The 14,794-nt window shown below is 40.3% G+C and overlaps 2 protein-coding genes across 4 annotated transcripts in view; one reads left to right on the plus strand and one right to left on the minus strand.

Annotated features, from left to right (window-relative positions):
* Positions 1-40: 40 nt before the first annotated feature.
* vmp1 (vacuole membrane protein 1) lies at positions 41-14,378 on the minus strand. Of its 3 annotated transcripts, none has more exons than XM_079354383.1 (12): positions 14,180-14,378; positions 13,539-13,638; positions 13,059-13,191; positions 12,647-12,737; positions 12,132-12,242; positions 6,739-6,906; positions 6,420-6,551; positions 4,704-4,784; positions 4,376-4,492; positions 2,862-2,923; positions 1,340-1,439; positions 41-811 (listed from the first exon to the last, which is right to left on the minus strand). In XM_079354383.1, the coding sequence occupies exons 2-12, from the start codon at positions 13,615-13,617 to the stop codon at positions 668-670; spliced, it is 1,218 nt and encodes a 405-aa protein (XP_079210509.1). In that variant the 5' UTR covers positions 13,618-13,638; positions 14,180-14,378; the 3' UTR covers positions 41-667. The 3 variants fall into 3 exon arrangements, with proteins under 3 accessions (XP_079210509.1, XP_079210510.1, XP_079210511.1); XM_079354384.1 differs by lacking the exon at positions 14,180-14,378 and adding an exon at positions 14,048-14,100; XM_079354385.1 differs by lacking the exon at positions 14,180-14,378 and adding an exon at positions 13,850-14,005.
* The window catches only part of atm (ATM serine/threonine kinase), a 37,253-nt gene continuing 36,038 nt past the window's right edge, over positions 13,580-14,794 (plus strand). The window contains exon 1 of the mRNA XM_079354370.1: positions 13,580-13,664. The gene's annotated coding sequence lies outside the window, so the exon portion shown is untranslated. The remainder of the gene's footprint in view (positions 13,665-14,794) is intronic.

The raw sequence follows: 14,794 nt of genomic DNA on the forward strand, positions 1-14,794 counted from the left end.
TGTGCAAACCATCAATACCACACTGTAAAGTTGATATTGCTTTTTCTCTGTCATTTTAAACTGACAATTCCAGAAACAAAAAAAAACAAAACCCTTGTTCTTACTGTTCAACAGGACAAATACATTAAGAGTTAAACCCTGAAAAAAACACAAGTAGCAGTTATCCTGGCAGCACACTGCACAAACAAGTCAAGATCCATCCATACATTTATGGTACAAAATTAAATAAAAATCAAGTTTATAAGTCAAGAATTCACAGAGGTCAGACCCTCCTGTTTTGCATAAGGCATAGCATCTGATGGTCAAAGCCTGAACACAGCAGTTCCCAACAGCTGCTTTTCTTCTGAGGTCAATGAATGGATTAATTTAACATTAAAGTAACAAGTTAAGATGAGAAAGGAACCGATAAAACTACACACGCTGAGTGAGATAAGAGGACGAACTACAAAACCTGAAGAAGAGGGACAAACAGTAAATACATACATCCTCCAAAACACACACACACACCAACATATAGTGCCTGGTTGTTTTTTTTAGCGCTCAGCCTCTGAGAATGGATTGGAGAGGAGGGTTGTTAAGTTGTGACTGGCTGTGGCCGAGGGAAGGCTTTCTCAGCAGCAGCAGGAGGAAAGAGTCACTTGGATGTTTGTACCCCTTTGTGTCGTCATCACTTGGTTTTCTCGTCTGAGTGCCTCTGCTGCTGCAGGCGTTTGGCGTAGCTCTGCGCCATGGAGTTGACAATGGATGTGACAAAGTAGCAGACCATGACTAATACCACCTTCTCAAACACCCAGGACAGCCAGTTCTCATCCTGGAAGACCAAAATGAGAGTTCATATGGTTAACAGTAAGAACACGGTTCCAACAGACAAATGTACAGAACTTATCTCAAACCCACCACTAGACTCCCAGTTTCCCCCTTGAGAGAAATAACTTAGAGAATCTAATGATTTAGTGTGTCGCAAATTTTGTATTCTCCTCAGTGTCTGTCAATATATATATATATATATATATATGTATATATATATATATATATAAGCCACTACATTAGTAAGAAGTTTTGTTTTGATCCAATCAAATGATTTTAATTTGTATAGTTCCAAATCATTAAAAAATATTTCTGTGCTCTTTAGAAAAAGAGCAGATCTATACAGTACACAGAGACCCAACATGTATCAGCCAAGAGTACTTTAAAGTTTAAATGACTGAAATCTTTTTTAAATTCGAGTAAGACAAAAAGCCAACATTTATTCATTTGTACTATCAACACCTGATTAGATCCATGAAGCTCACATGTCGGGTGTAGAATGGTTAATGGTTAAACAATGTATTGGTCCTACCGTTGGTGCACTTCCTCCAGCATCGTGCAGCTTGTTCCTTTGTGCTTCCAGGTATTGACTGAAGGGCTTCTGGAGTGCTGGCCCCACTTTGGGCACAGACCTGAAGAACATTCAAACAGAACGGCAAAGACAAAAGAAAAAGAGAAAGAGGATCAATTCACTTACTCTCTAAGAAAGTTTCCTTATCATGGAGCCTGTCCTCGAAGCTTCAGTGACTCCAAGCTTGTGGCCTAAAAGAGCCTGAAAAAGCAGCTCATGAAGGCTTCTCTTTGCCTGAACATGGCCGTAGGTTCTCCCTGATCCAGCATCCTCGCGACAGCTGTGGAAGGGCCCATCCTACATGTGGGCCTCTTCTATGAGCTTTCATCTCCTCCCTTGAGCAGGAGCAGGCAGCAGGGTAGAATGAAGCATAAACTCCCCAACCCTCTTTTTATAGTGCGTGGCTCTATATAGGAGCGTGTGTCAGCCCTTCAATCAGGAAGTGAGTCGACATGATGTCATCAACTTTACCACCATTGCAGCCTTCTGGGCTGGAAGATATCAAATCAGGGCGGGCCCATGTCCTTTTTAGGCAATGTAGATTAGCTCACCAGGGGGCCTATCATAATGGATACCATTCTGTAAGTTGGTGTAATGTCGAGGTATCGGTTTGTAGTTTTACCATATGTTGCTACAATTCAACAGGATCTTGACATGATGCGTAACTTATCATTACAATGAAAAGAAAATATACAAGTCTGCAAATACTCTGTCCCAGTGCATGAATTCAATTCTGTCACTGGTCAAGGCATAGTCATGGGAGGCGGGACTTTACAAGGCTTAGATACAGAATTCACAATAACGGATTCCAAATACAGACGCAAACATATCCTGTATCAGATCTGTTTGAACAAATCACAGCGAGTCATCCAGGGGCCTTCTGTGTTTCATGGGAAAGAACCTTGACTTTTATTTTAATCTAAGAGAAACATAACACCCAGTGTGACCAGATGGAGATCTAAATATGGAATAGAAAGTTCCTACCTCAACACAAAAAATGTGTAAGAAACATTTAACAGCCAATACCAACCAACTCCTGTATGGACATGTAGGTAGGATCCACGTTGTAAAAATTAGCATCACATCTGACAAACTCCTTCCACATTTTTTATTAATAGCTCATATTACCATCTAAAATATGTGGTGTAGTTGTATATAAACATTTGGTATATTAACTTTACCCCAATAATTAAGCTTAACCTGCCATAAGTTCAAAAGTCCAACAACAAGTTTTCTTTGTCTATGGCTGTGCTTCCTGACTCACTGGGGCAACCTTTACAGTCAAAGCTGAACTTGGTGAGTCATGTCAACATGTTCAGATTGGACCACACATGCCTGCTCACCAATACTGAGGGGATAGGTTGAGTGGGGGGCTTTGCATGAGAAGAAAAAAACAAAACGCAACCATGTTCTCCTTCCAGAAATATTTAACATTCAGGATTCTCAATCAGCAGTCAAATTTAAAATTGAACAAAACACTTACCCAATGAGTGACACCATTTGCTCCACTATGTGCTTACTGAAAGTGACGATCACAAATAGTTTCTATAGGAAAACAAGGAAGACAAAATCAAGCAAGGATTAATTATTATCTGATTGTGTGCAATAGAAAACCAATGGCAAATGGACTTTAACTTATACAGTGTTTTTCTAGTCTTCTGACTCAAAGCACTTTTACACTGCATGTCACAACTACACATTGACGGCATTGGTTTTCTATGTATATTAATCATCATAAGTAACTAATCCCGTTCATACACGTTCATGCGTGATTCATGGTTGAGTGTCTGGCCCAAGAACACATTGGACATGTCGCTCGCAGGAGCTGGGTATCGAACCCTTGACCTGCCGGTTAAGAGACGATGACTCTACCAACTGAGCCACAGTATACACGAAAACTTTTCTAAAACAGTGTTTTAAAGAATTGCAAGTTGAATATTTCAAAAAGTAATAAGCAACATAAAATAAGTGTCCACAAGAAACCAGAGTCTATAGTAAGGAGTGATAAGCAAACCTATTTCGATTCTGAATTTTGTTGGAAAAGCTGTAAGAAATTTAGACTCCATTTGTCACTGTCTACAGACTTCTAATTACAAAAGTCAAAGCTGGCAGTGAGCAAAATTTTGGGTAGTGAGGGGCTTTGTGTGGTTTAGCGAAGCAGCAAAGCAGGGGAGCAAAACCACAATATTTGTCTCCGGTCCTGAAACTGATCACATTTAAACAGCATGACACATGGCCCCCTGGACAAAGTCAGACAGGATGTGAGACGTGATGTCCATGAGGTTTAAGGTACAAGGAAGAAAAGAAAGAAATCAAAAACACCCAGAGTCCCCCCCTGCAGCCTCTTTTCCATCTTTCATGTCTACATTCCCATGTCCACTTTACATCTTCCATGACAGAAAGATCTCAGAGTGAGATCACTGGCTGGTACCAGCGAGAGCTGGAGGTTTAGTTTGTTGAGACACTCAGCGACTCACACACAGACAGCCTATCTTAGTTTATTAGTCACTAGAGTGGCAGACTAAACAATACAGTCCCTAATTAAAACATGTTTCCGATCTCGTGATTTAAAAAAAAAGAAAAAAAAAAGTAGTCTTGTTTAAAACTTCTTAGAAGCTTCCCGCCTTTTATCTGGAGCCAGCGTATCTGGTTTGGATGCATTCCAGAGTTGAAACCAGAACAAGGAATCCCCAAAGAACACCGTCAGAAAGGGTTAACAAGAAGTGCGCAATTAGAAGTTTGCTCTCCCACACACTCTGAGGTTGTGGGGATTTTTTTTTTTAGAGTAAATCTGTCAGCAGATCATACCATCATTTTTTAAGTGTGGATTTTCTGATTTCTATTATTACACTGTGGGCAGAGAATTGTAATGATGTGTAAGAAATGTTGTTTCATATTTGAAGCACAGACTGCGGTATATGCCTGGATGATTTGCATTAAAAATGGAAATCATTGGGTTGACTGAATCTGTACTTTGCTAAGTTTAAAACTACAAACCTGTATGTGCATCTTTATGATGGCTTTCCCAATTAGAGTTGCTCCAAAAAACGTCCAGAAGGGAACCAGGAAATGGCCACAAGTTATTCCAGCCAGGTCGAAGAGCGGATTAGGGATCTGAGACAGACAAATCAGACAGCACAACAATTTCACCGTTTATGAAGTTACAGATTTCCATAGTGCCCCCCCCCCCCAACAATGTTAATTTACATCCATGGTGACACATGTTAACATTAGGAAAGGCATCTTGAATGCAACAGCAATCCTCTAACATACATTTCTAAGAAAAGTGAGGACATTTCAAACACTTTCCAAGAAACAAACTTACAGAGGCACATGCCAAGATCCCAAAAAATCCCACTCTCTGCACCATATGCTGGACTCCTAGTTTGGCTCTTGTGACGAAATCCTGCAAACATTTAAAAAATATATATCATCATTTATTACATTTGACTTTCATGAACAACTTTCTTTAAAACCTCATATACAACACTTTTTTTTTTTTTTTAACCATGAGTGTCTTTAAACTCACGCCGTTTATATTCTTTGCTTGAAATAACTACGCTGTACTTCTCACAGCTGTGTGTTTATAACCAAACACAAACGTCTGCAATGTTATTATAAGAAATGAGAGCTTTAGTGAGTATTGTGGTAGAATACCTGCTATTTCAGAGCGCTGTAACATTTTCATTTTGTTTGATAAATTTGGTGGCCTTAAAGTAACAACTCTGTGGTGAAGTGCCGAGGATCCTTTTAATCTGATCTCTGTCTTTGTGGGCCTGAAATGTCTGCGGTTATATGATGGAGATCACAGCTGGGGCTGAAGGAAGATCAAGGGGTCATTTTAAGAGCTGGCATCTCATCAATGACACACTTTGAAAGTGATTTTCTTTTCTTTTTTTCCCAGTTTGGTATTCATCCAAACAATCACATTCACATTTCTGTTCATCTTTACCTTCAACTTATGCCAGTTTTTTTCGTTTTTTTTTCTAAAGGAAATTTCCTTTTCTTGTGTGGTTATTCAGGATCTTGTTTTTGTGTCACAAGACTCAAAAATGCTGCACTGAAATTTACAAGTTGGTTTGTTTTTATTCACAGCCAATCAAAATGTGCTCCATGTCAGTGACGGGTAATGGTCATTGGAATAATCGAATGAAAATCATTCAAACCTGATATGGATGCATTCAGACTGGCATGTTTGTCTATTCTTTCTTTTGTCCTTCTTTCCAGACTTGACAAAACTGTTTTTAGAATATTTTGTCTGCCAAAATATTGTTTGACATTTTTCCCCATGACCTACAGTATGTGGTCCGTAAGTTTTAATTAAAGTATCTCTGATTCATCTTTGTCATCGTGGCTTAGAAGACCTCTGATAAATGCCCATGTGGACACATCCTGAACACATAATCCCCATGATAAAAGACATGTGATGTGAGGTCTATTCAGCCAGTGAGAACCAGTCAAGTGAGAATCGGTGATGGAGACAATGTACACAGTTTCTCTGATTTCTTTTCAGCTGACTCAGCATCTGATCTCAGTTTTCTCCAGTCATGTGAAATTAGTTCCTGAAAGAACTGTCTGTCATTCAAATTAGAGGCCGGTGAGAAGAGAGAAAGGGAAGGAGGGGGGCAGAGAGAGCACAGCCTGAGGGATGATTAAAGGGGGAGCTGTGCTCAGGGTGACTCACCCAGAAACAGACAGATTTACTGGAAGTGTAAGGAAGGAGTGGTTTCACTGAAGTCACATGGTACTTTTTTTTTAACCAATCACAGGACCGTGACTCCATCGTTAGTTGAGCATTATGGCTAAATACCACATAATCAAATCTTAATTTATTTAATTTAAATTTTTTTTTTTTTTTTTTTTTTGGGGGGGGGGGGGGGGGGGGGTCTGGGTTAAATATGAAAAGCAAAGCACATTTGATGCTAACACTTCATACAACTACAGAAGTGTGCTTGTGTTCGTTACCTGCGACAAAAAAAGGAGGTCATATTTTATGTCCATCAGATGTCATTGAATAAGAGCATTAGTGTGTCAAACTGACCTGAGCGCCTTCAGCTTGCTCCAGCATCTCCTCAAACTCCTCATAGTCTTCATCATCTGGATCAGCTCCGGACTGACGAGCCGCTCTGGCCATGAAATACGGAGGCAGCTCTCCAATAGCAGTGCCTGCCCCCTAAACCAAGAAAACGTGTTTGTCCTATGTTAGCATTTGCTTATTTTATGTACAACATTGACACGTCGGCATAAGATTCATGATAGCATTTTTGTCATAACTGCATCATCTGCGGGCACTGCCAAACATTCTTGCCATTTCTCTGTGAGGACCACTTTGTCTGTTCATTTGAACGACCAGTACTCACCCACATGCAAGCCTCCAAGCGAACCTTTGACATGATCGAGAAGAGGGAGACGTTTTCCTCTAGCCCTCCACCGTGGGGACAAACAATCTGGTCTGGGTATGGAGGCTCGGGGAAGTCTGTGGAGCCGCATTCGTATGCTGCCAGGGTGACTGATGCTATGTGAGGACCCTGAGGCAGAGACGGGACAGATGGTAATGATGAGCTGTTTTGATTGGCTAAAAACCACTGGGAGGCAAACTGGTACAAATCATGTAATAATCGTATGCGTTTAAAAATAACCAGAATTGTTTACTTCGACTTATTTTCAAGCTATTTTGGTTTCTTTTACAGTCTCTTTTGCAACTACATCCTGAAGAAACAGTGTATGTGCCCACAGACGCACTCTAACACTATCTGAGTCACCCAGTATCTTTTACTGGTATGCACGTCGTCATTGAGAAGATGTCTGGTGAGGCTGAGCCACCTGGCCACATAACAGTAGGCCCACCTGTGACTACAACAACTACTCCATTATGCATCCTTTAGAGTGATTCAGGCAACACTGACAGTGGATTGACAGCACAGTATTAGTCTGTGTTGACTGCAAACGCTCCCCTATAATACCTCTCAAGCTCACTCTGAGGACGAGCGCACGGGGAGGCCCTTCTTTGTTTACAAAGAAGTTCTCAAAGCAAACAGAGCGTGGTTTGAGAGCACGTGTACCTGACACAACAGGTCGGTGTTCACACAGAGAAGCTTCAAACCAAATCCTGATAAGACTAAGTGAGACTGGCGTTAAGATGGTGCTGCAGTGAACGTCCTCCTTTTTAGAAACATAACCGAACTCGGAGCATTAAGGACAAGAAACACTTCCTTCACTCAGTGACCAATAAGAAGGAGCCTAACTGAAAGACAAAAATCCTCCTGATTTAGGAAACAAGCGTTCGAATGGACCTCTGAAGCTACAAGGGCTGGGTATTTCCCACAATGAGTATGATACACATGGTGATACACATTGATTTTGGATAACGACAATGTACTACACATAATTAACGACAACAGCAGAGGCATGTTAAGGATCCTGCAACTTAAAACGGGTAACTTCAGGTCCTCAGAGATCCTCTGAATACATTCAAATATTTGAAAAGTGTCTTTAAAAAGAGTCATATCTTTGCATCTGTATCGATTCATTAACATCAATGCATGGATTTGCAAGGAGCAAATGACGGTATATTGCCATATTGATTTTTCGGGCCAGGCTTAATTTTTCTTAGTTTATTTTGGACTTTTATTTCCTTTATTAGAATGACAGGACAGTTGACAGAGTCAGACATTTTAGCAAAGAGAGAGAGAGAGAGAGAGAGAGAGAGAGAGAGAGAGAGAGAGAGAGAGAGAGAGAGAGAGAGAGAGAGAGAGGAATGACCGCTTGGAGGATTACCGTACACACTGACGGGCTCACGCACTAACCACTACGCCACCACAATTATTTGTTAGGATCATAAACGTTAGATAAATTTACATTTGAATCACAATTTTGCTTTGAACTACAACAAATTTAGAATCGTTGTTTGGGCGTAAAAACAAAATTCAACACAAAGGGGTTGGTGTTATCCCAGATCTTTTATACATATCCAAAGAGAATGTTGGAGAAAAGTGAATCCAGTATGTACCAACTGCTGTTTAACATTCATCATGACAGGGGGAAAAAACTGCACACATTTAGTGTTTAAAGCTTAAAATCAACACATCTAGAGGTAAAAGCAAAGAATCCAAAGACATTCTTTGTTATGTCTACAAGCCAGTTCTTGAATGCTGCACAACGACCTCCAAAACACCCAGATGAATCATAAGATCATACTGGTGAGTGAATCCCCTTTCCCATGAGCAGGATGATCTCATCCTCTCTGAGGGGCGATGCATTAATGTTTCAGGCTTGAGGTAAAGTCAGTTTAACTCAGCTGGTGGGATATGTGGTTTCTCCTTCGAAAAATAACACATGGAGTCGCCTGGTTTTTTTTTGGCCAACGTCAATATTGAGAAGTGTTGGGAGCTGTGCACTGTTTAGGAACATCATAGGTGTTACTGCAGTGCAGACTGAAACAGGAAATAGACTCTGGATGAGCAGATGTCTTACATCATGTGGCCAGTGATGTAGCAACAGTCACAGGAGTGTAGGGATGCGTTAACATAGATAAGAATAAAGGGTGACAGTCTGACAAAGGGACCTGGCTGACACTTACTCTGACTCTCTGTATCAACAGAGATAAATTGGTTTATTAATATAGACTTCCTGGATTACCAGAAACCTGAAGGTTCTTCTGAACAACAACACACCCTGATGACATATGAGAAGGGGCTTAAAGAGAGAGGAAGTGTATCTGACATGAACAAGAGAAGAATGTCGAGACAATGATGCCGAGGAGGGTTTAAAATGATTGGACCACTAGGTGTGTGAAAGAGCACGAGGCGAAACTGAGACGCAAGGAGGACCTTCAGCATTCTAACTGTAAGAAAGCCCCATGTTGTTGCTTGTCAGGTGATCTACTTTACAAACAAAACACACTACTCACAATAACTTTGGGATATTGTGAGGTGTTTGTTTCACTTCAGTGATTTTTGGGATAGAGAGGCAGTTGTATTAGTGTGATAGACACACCTCGTTTTGACACCCGGCCATAGCCTTCAGGTGGCTTTGGTGTAGGAGGAGCAACAGTCTGAGCAGGCATCACCAGTCAGCCCAAAACAGATTCAGTGATTGTAGATGGCTCAGTCTCTGCATGTTCTTACCTCAGAGACATCATAGAACCCGTCATCCCCCAATTCCGCCAGCACACCCTCAATTTTCTGTTCATGGAGGATAATGCTCCATCACATTGTGGTCACAGCTCGACTTCAGAAAGTTGGAGTGTAATATGGCCAGCAATGTCCCCAGACCTGAAGCCCATACTTATTTCATTCAAATTCAGACCAAATCAGAATCCACTCGTGTAAATAACAATATCCCTAACTTATTAGTGAGTAGTGTAAATAAAGGGAGAAAAGAAGAATTTGTTATAAATAGTAATATTACAAATTATCTGCACTAAAAAAACAGCAGCCATGTTTTACCCTACAGAAAAAAAAGAAAAGAAAAAAGAACAAAAAACAAAGAAGAGGGAGAGGGCAGACAGTCACATCTTTGAGGTGTTTTCATTGCACATTCAGAGCCGAGTACACAGAGTCACCTCGACTCCCAGTTTATTGTTGGGCACGACACATAAAGGGGCTAAAGACGATCGCACAGTAGAGGAGGATGAACATAATGAAAGGAACATATGGAAAGCATTCAGATGATGAGTGCAGATCTTATGAAAAACAGGAAGGTCAGGGTTTCATCTTTTCCCATTATTTCATGAAAATGGAAAAAGGCTGAATCAGCGGTGTCCTCATCTGCACATGTTCTACTGAACAGAAGCCACATCATCAGCCAAAAGTGGACTTTGTTGCAGAATTTCTTCCTCTCTTTCATTTTGCTAAATTCTCCTTTTTTTAACCACCACCAAGACAAATGACACATATTTTGGTTACTCATTTCTAAAGTCGTTTTGTGATTGCCTGTTAAGGAAAAACTACACTTTACTTTTAGGCTCCCTTGGCCAGATGTGTGCGAAAATGGAAAAAGTTTAAAGAGGCCGGAGAAAATGAACGAGATGATTGACAATTACGCCATCCTCTGGCAGCTTTACAGTTAGACACACAGGGGTTAGGCTCAGTCCAGATACATGTAGACCATCGTGACCCATAGTGACCCATCTTACCTATCCAGACAAAAGGTAAAGTTCAATCCAGCTCTGTTAAGTCTATGTTATCAGTCAAGGCTTCACAAAGGGTATTTATGATCTTGAGTAGCATGTCAATATTAAACTGAATGACTGTATCTTAAAGTAAAGACAACTTGAATGTTTTCTAAAATTGTAAGCTATATTGTCGAGCCTGTATAGCCCCGTTTCTATCAAGCGGTTCAGTTTGGGTTTTCTTGGTTCGGCAAGCATTCTGCGGCATTTCCACAGACTGATCCCGGGAAAGATTCCCGAATTACTGATCTGTACCGTCCTACTTTTTGGGACCCTTCTGTATGGGTGCCAAGAATATCGATCTGGCCCTAAACGGTGGAGCTAAACACTGCAGTCTCTTGATTAGTGAGCCCTGTCATGTTTAAATGCTCAGTCGATTGTTTATTCGTCTGTTTATTTCTTCTCGCAGCACACAGTCCTCTCTGAAACAAAGCTTGATTGCGTTTTGTAACAAAGAGCCACACGTCAATGCACAGTTTCTCACTCAGACGTGTGTTCATTGTCCTGATATCAAGCGTCCGTAGCACAAAATACTATGAAGTTACTTCTCCTCTCTCGTTTCCCCGTTCCTCTCTCAAATAAACAAAAGTCAGCAGTGGTGGTCACATTTCAGCACTTAGGATAGGATATAACTTTATTGATCCCCAATGGGGAAATTCGGGCGTTACAGCAGCGCAAATAACATGATGTTAGTTTAAAGAGACAAGCTGGAGCTCTCTCTTTTCATTAACTCTTCTTTCTCCTCTCATAAAAACAAATTTCAGGAGCGGTGCACCGCCGCTGCTAAATGCATATTGGAGAAACATGTCAGTGACAAAGTAGATGAATTTGCTGGATGTTGCTCTTTTTATACCGTGTCGCGTTTTTCTTCTTTGTTGAATTTATTAGCGGGGTACACTGTGTCGCGCTGCTATGATGTCACACTATTACTGTATGTAGCTGACGCTGCTATCAGCATCCGGCTTACACGCCGCCTACCAAACAGAGCACGTTTGGCTGTGGAAACACAAACAGGATCAGACTTTACCGAACCAAAGTGTACTGATCCATACCGGAGCACTTAGTGGAAATAGCGCTTATGAGTCTCTCCGCTGACAAGTGCCCCATGTTACAAAATAACTAATAAATAAATATACAATTGAAAACAAAATGTCAAACTGAAATAAAAAAAAAAGAAGAAAGAAAAATCTATTATAACCTTGCACAGCGTATATTTTAAGTGTAACCTGACAGATACTTCAGGCTAATTCTCCTGCGAGCAAAACTGAAACCAACCCCTTCTTTTTCAATACATTTGACTGATGATTTATTAATAGTTTAGGTTTTGTTCAAATGTATCGTGAACCAATATAGTAGGGGCTTTGAATTTCAAACCGCTGTCTGAAATGTTGCTCATTTTACAATGTCAGCCCCAGGTTCCCTCAGGGTGATGTAGCTTCTGCATCTTAATGATCTTTTTCCCCAACTGGAAGTTCTCATTTCTTTTGAGAATTGATGTGTCTTTGTGTTCCAGACGTTCCCAGTTTAAGACACCTTGACATCTAAACCTTTACAAAACAAACAACAAAAGTCTTTTCTTACCAGATAGAGGAGGAAGGTGTGCAGGCCAGTCCCAAGGCCTACTGAGGACAGAATCCCAAGGCCTACCCAGTAAGCACACCACAGGAACTTCTTCTCCAGATACTTGACATACTTCAGGGAAGAAAATGAAGAGAACAAAACACAGATATATTTCAGAGAGAAAAAAAATACAAGTCAAAATCTAAGACAATTGTATTAAAAGAGGTTTTCTTGGTTGTCGTTGTGAAATTATTATTAAAAGAATAGCTTGTAACAATGTTGTGCTCTTTATGAAGAAAATACAATTATTCATATTCATATCACCTACAGAAGGTTTAATAAGTACTAATAAATGATTAGATATTAGAGACTCGATTCTTGACTCGAAACAAAACGTTCAGCTGACGACTTGTCCTCTAGAAAAGATTGAAGTTGGCTGAAGAGTGACTTATCATTAACCTTTAAACAGGTCAGAGATTAAGCAATCGTGTTGATTATTAACATCACGAAAGAAAAAGCAAATCGTTCAAGCCTACTTGTTGGTGTGTTCCCTCAGTGGAGTAGGCAATGGAGAACAGAGAGCATAACACCAAAAGTAAGAACACCGCACCTCGTCGTTGCCAAAGCCTGACAGGAAGGCAAAGGGAAAAAGAAGTGGTAAAAACACAAGCTCCAAACACACAAACTGAAAAGAAAAAGGTTTATGTTTTTTCGTTATCTTTCATTCGTTAGGTTTTGAAAATTGCTCGTGCTGCAGTTTTCTCAAGCAAAGGGACATTTTCTTTCTTTCAAGTTCAACCCAAAGTGCATGTCTGGCTTACCAACTGCTGATAAATACAGCGTCACAAGAAAACTAAATAGGCCAAACTTCACTCACATGCATACCAACAAACATCCTGGCAAAGTAATGCACAAACAAAAGCACAAAAAAGTAGTATAACTTCTTACTTAAGCGTCCATTCCTTTAGCTTAACCAGGGTTTCAAGGAGGAAATAATGCAGTGTGGTGACAGGCCTCCTCCAGACCACCAGCGACAGGCGATCCTCCTTTTCCTTCTGTCGCCTCTCTCTTGCTGAGGAGTCTGGACAAGCAACAGAATTGCAATCACTCTGACATATGATAATAGTTGTATCTGCAGGTGTCGTTTCATGCTGTTGAATTGGTAAAGCTAAACACATCATATAAATCACATTAGGATAAGTGTTGTGTTCTATAGCTGGCAAAGTTGTTTTTCCCCTCAAGAATCGAAAGTGAGTTCAGTGAACAAGCTTGAGTGTTTCTTTTATGACTTGTTCAAACTTTATGGCGTTTTTCCTTCAGAGATAACAACCTAACATTACATCAACTTTACATATGCAACCTTCACTCTTGGGTATCATCATTCCTAGTATGTGCATTTATAAAGAGTTGAAATTGACAACTACAAACCTGTAGACTTGCCATTCTGTCTGTCTTTAGCTCCTCCGCGTTTCTGAGGCTGCTCACAGCCTGCTCCATTGGCTGCCATGTCAGTCAGGGTTCAGGAGGTCTATGAGAAAAGCAGATGACATGTAGGTGAGTGTCGGTGTCCTTCTTGCTCTTGAGTCGCTTTCTACTATCCGAAAGAAATACAAGAGACACTGTGGAGCTCAAGTAAATAAACCCTTATCAGACGCTCCAAGACAAAATATGACAGCAGACTGTCAACAAGCCGGCTGACATTCAGATCACATGATAACTACAAAGACGGAATAACTTACACAACTACAAGGACAATTCGATATCATAAGTAACTGGTTGCCGAAATTAAAGTATATTTCACAAAAATACACGTCAACTTGAAGTTAGGTCATTCCGTAACAAGATATGTCAAATACGTTCACATCATCATCTACATGCTAACCGGTTAGCTAACATGCTAACCGCAGTCTCTACATCGGACTGAGGGTTTTTATTACAGCAACGTGAGGCCTTGTGGTTCGGTTTGACTGAAAACTTCCTACGTCTCTGTGCTATTATACAAAAGAAACACATACGCTAAAAAGAATACAAATAAAGCGATGTTTGGTCACGTTAAATGATTTTCGTACCTGTCTTTCCTGTCTTCTTAACCCGGAAATAAACGTTGGACGTGTCAAACTTAAAGCATGCATTTCTTTGTACGTGTTAAAGGTTTTCTTTGAATACGTTTATTATTTAATTGGTATGAGACAAACGTGTTATTGTTCAAGTAGAAGCAAGGTATATCAGAAAAAATACACTATTTTAGCTCAACATCCAATTTATATTGCTCAACTCAGAAACGACAAACCTTTATTGTGAATTTCAAATAATGACTTATTTCCGTACATTGCTTGGTGGGCCAATCAGAGGTTGCCAGATTTGCCAAAAAAAGCTCAGAGCTTCAAATACTTTTTAATTGAACAATTAAACTCGGATTTCAAGGCTACTTTTTAATAATTATACTAGACGGGTTTGAAAGTTCTTTCGGCTCTTTTGAGGCCCTGAAGAATTCCTTCAGGTCCCCGTGTCGACCAGAGGAACTATAAAAGTACTGTCTGCACACTGTAAATGGACCACTATCAGATAATATACTGTATAGTCAGCATACTTTCCTACACCATCTTATGTTGTCCCGCACCTTGTTAAAAAATACTTTATTGTTGCGTCCTCTCAGCAGTGACACTTTGCAGAAATGTAACTAG

Source organism: Symphodus melops, assembly GCF_947650265.1.
Source record: "Symphodus melops genome assembly, chromosome: 10".
In the NCBI taxonomy this organism is placed as follows: Eukaryota; Metazoa; Chordata; class Actinopteri; order Labriformes; family Labridae; genus Symphodus; species Symphodus melops.

Coding starts and splice junctions, on each gene's coding strand:
- vmp1 (XM_079354383.1), bottom strand. CDS start 13,617: ATGGCAGCCAATGGAGCAGGCTGTGAGCAGCCTCAGAAACGCGGAGGA. Junction 2,924..4,375: donor TCATAAAGATGCACATACAG/GTTTGTAGTTTT, acceptor GTTTTCCTATAG/AAACTATTTGTGATCGTCAC. Junction 1,440..2,861: donor CAAATGGTGTCACTCATTGG/GTAAGTGTTTTG, acceptor AATGTTCTTCAG/GTCTGTGCCCAAAGTGGGGC.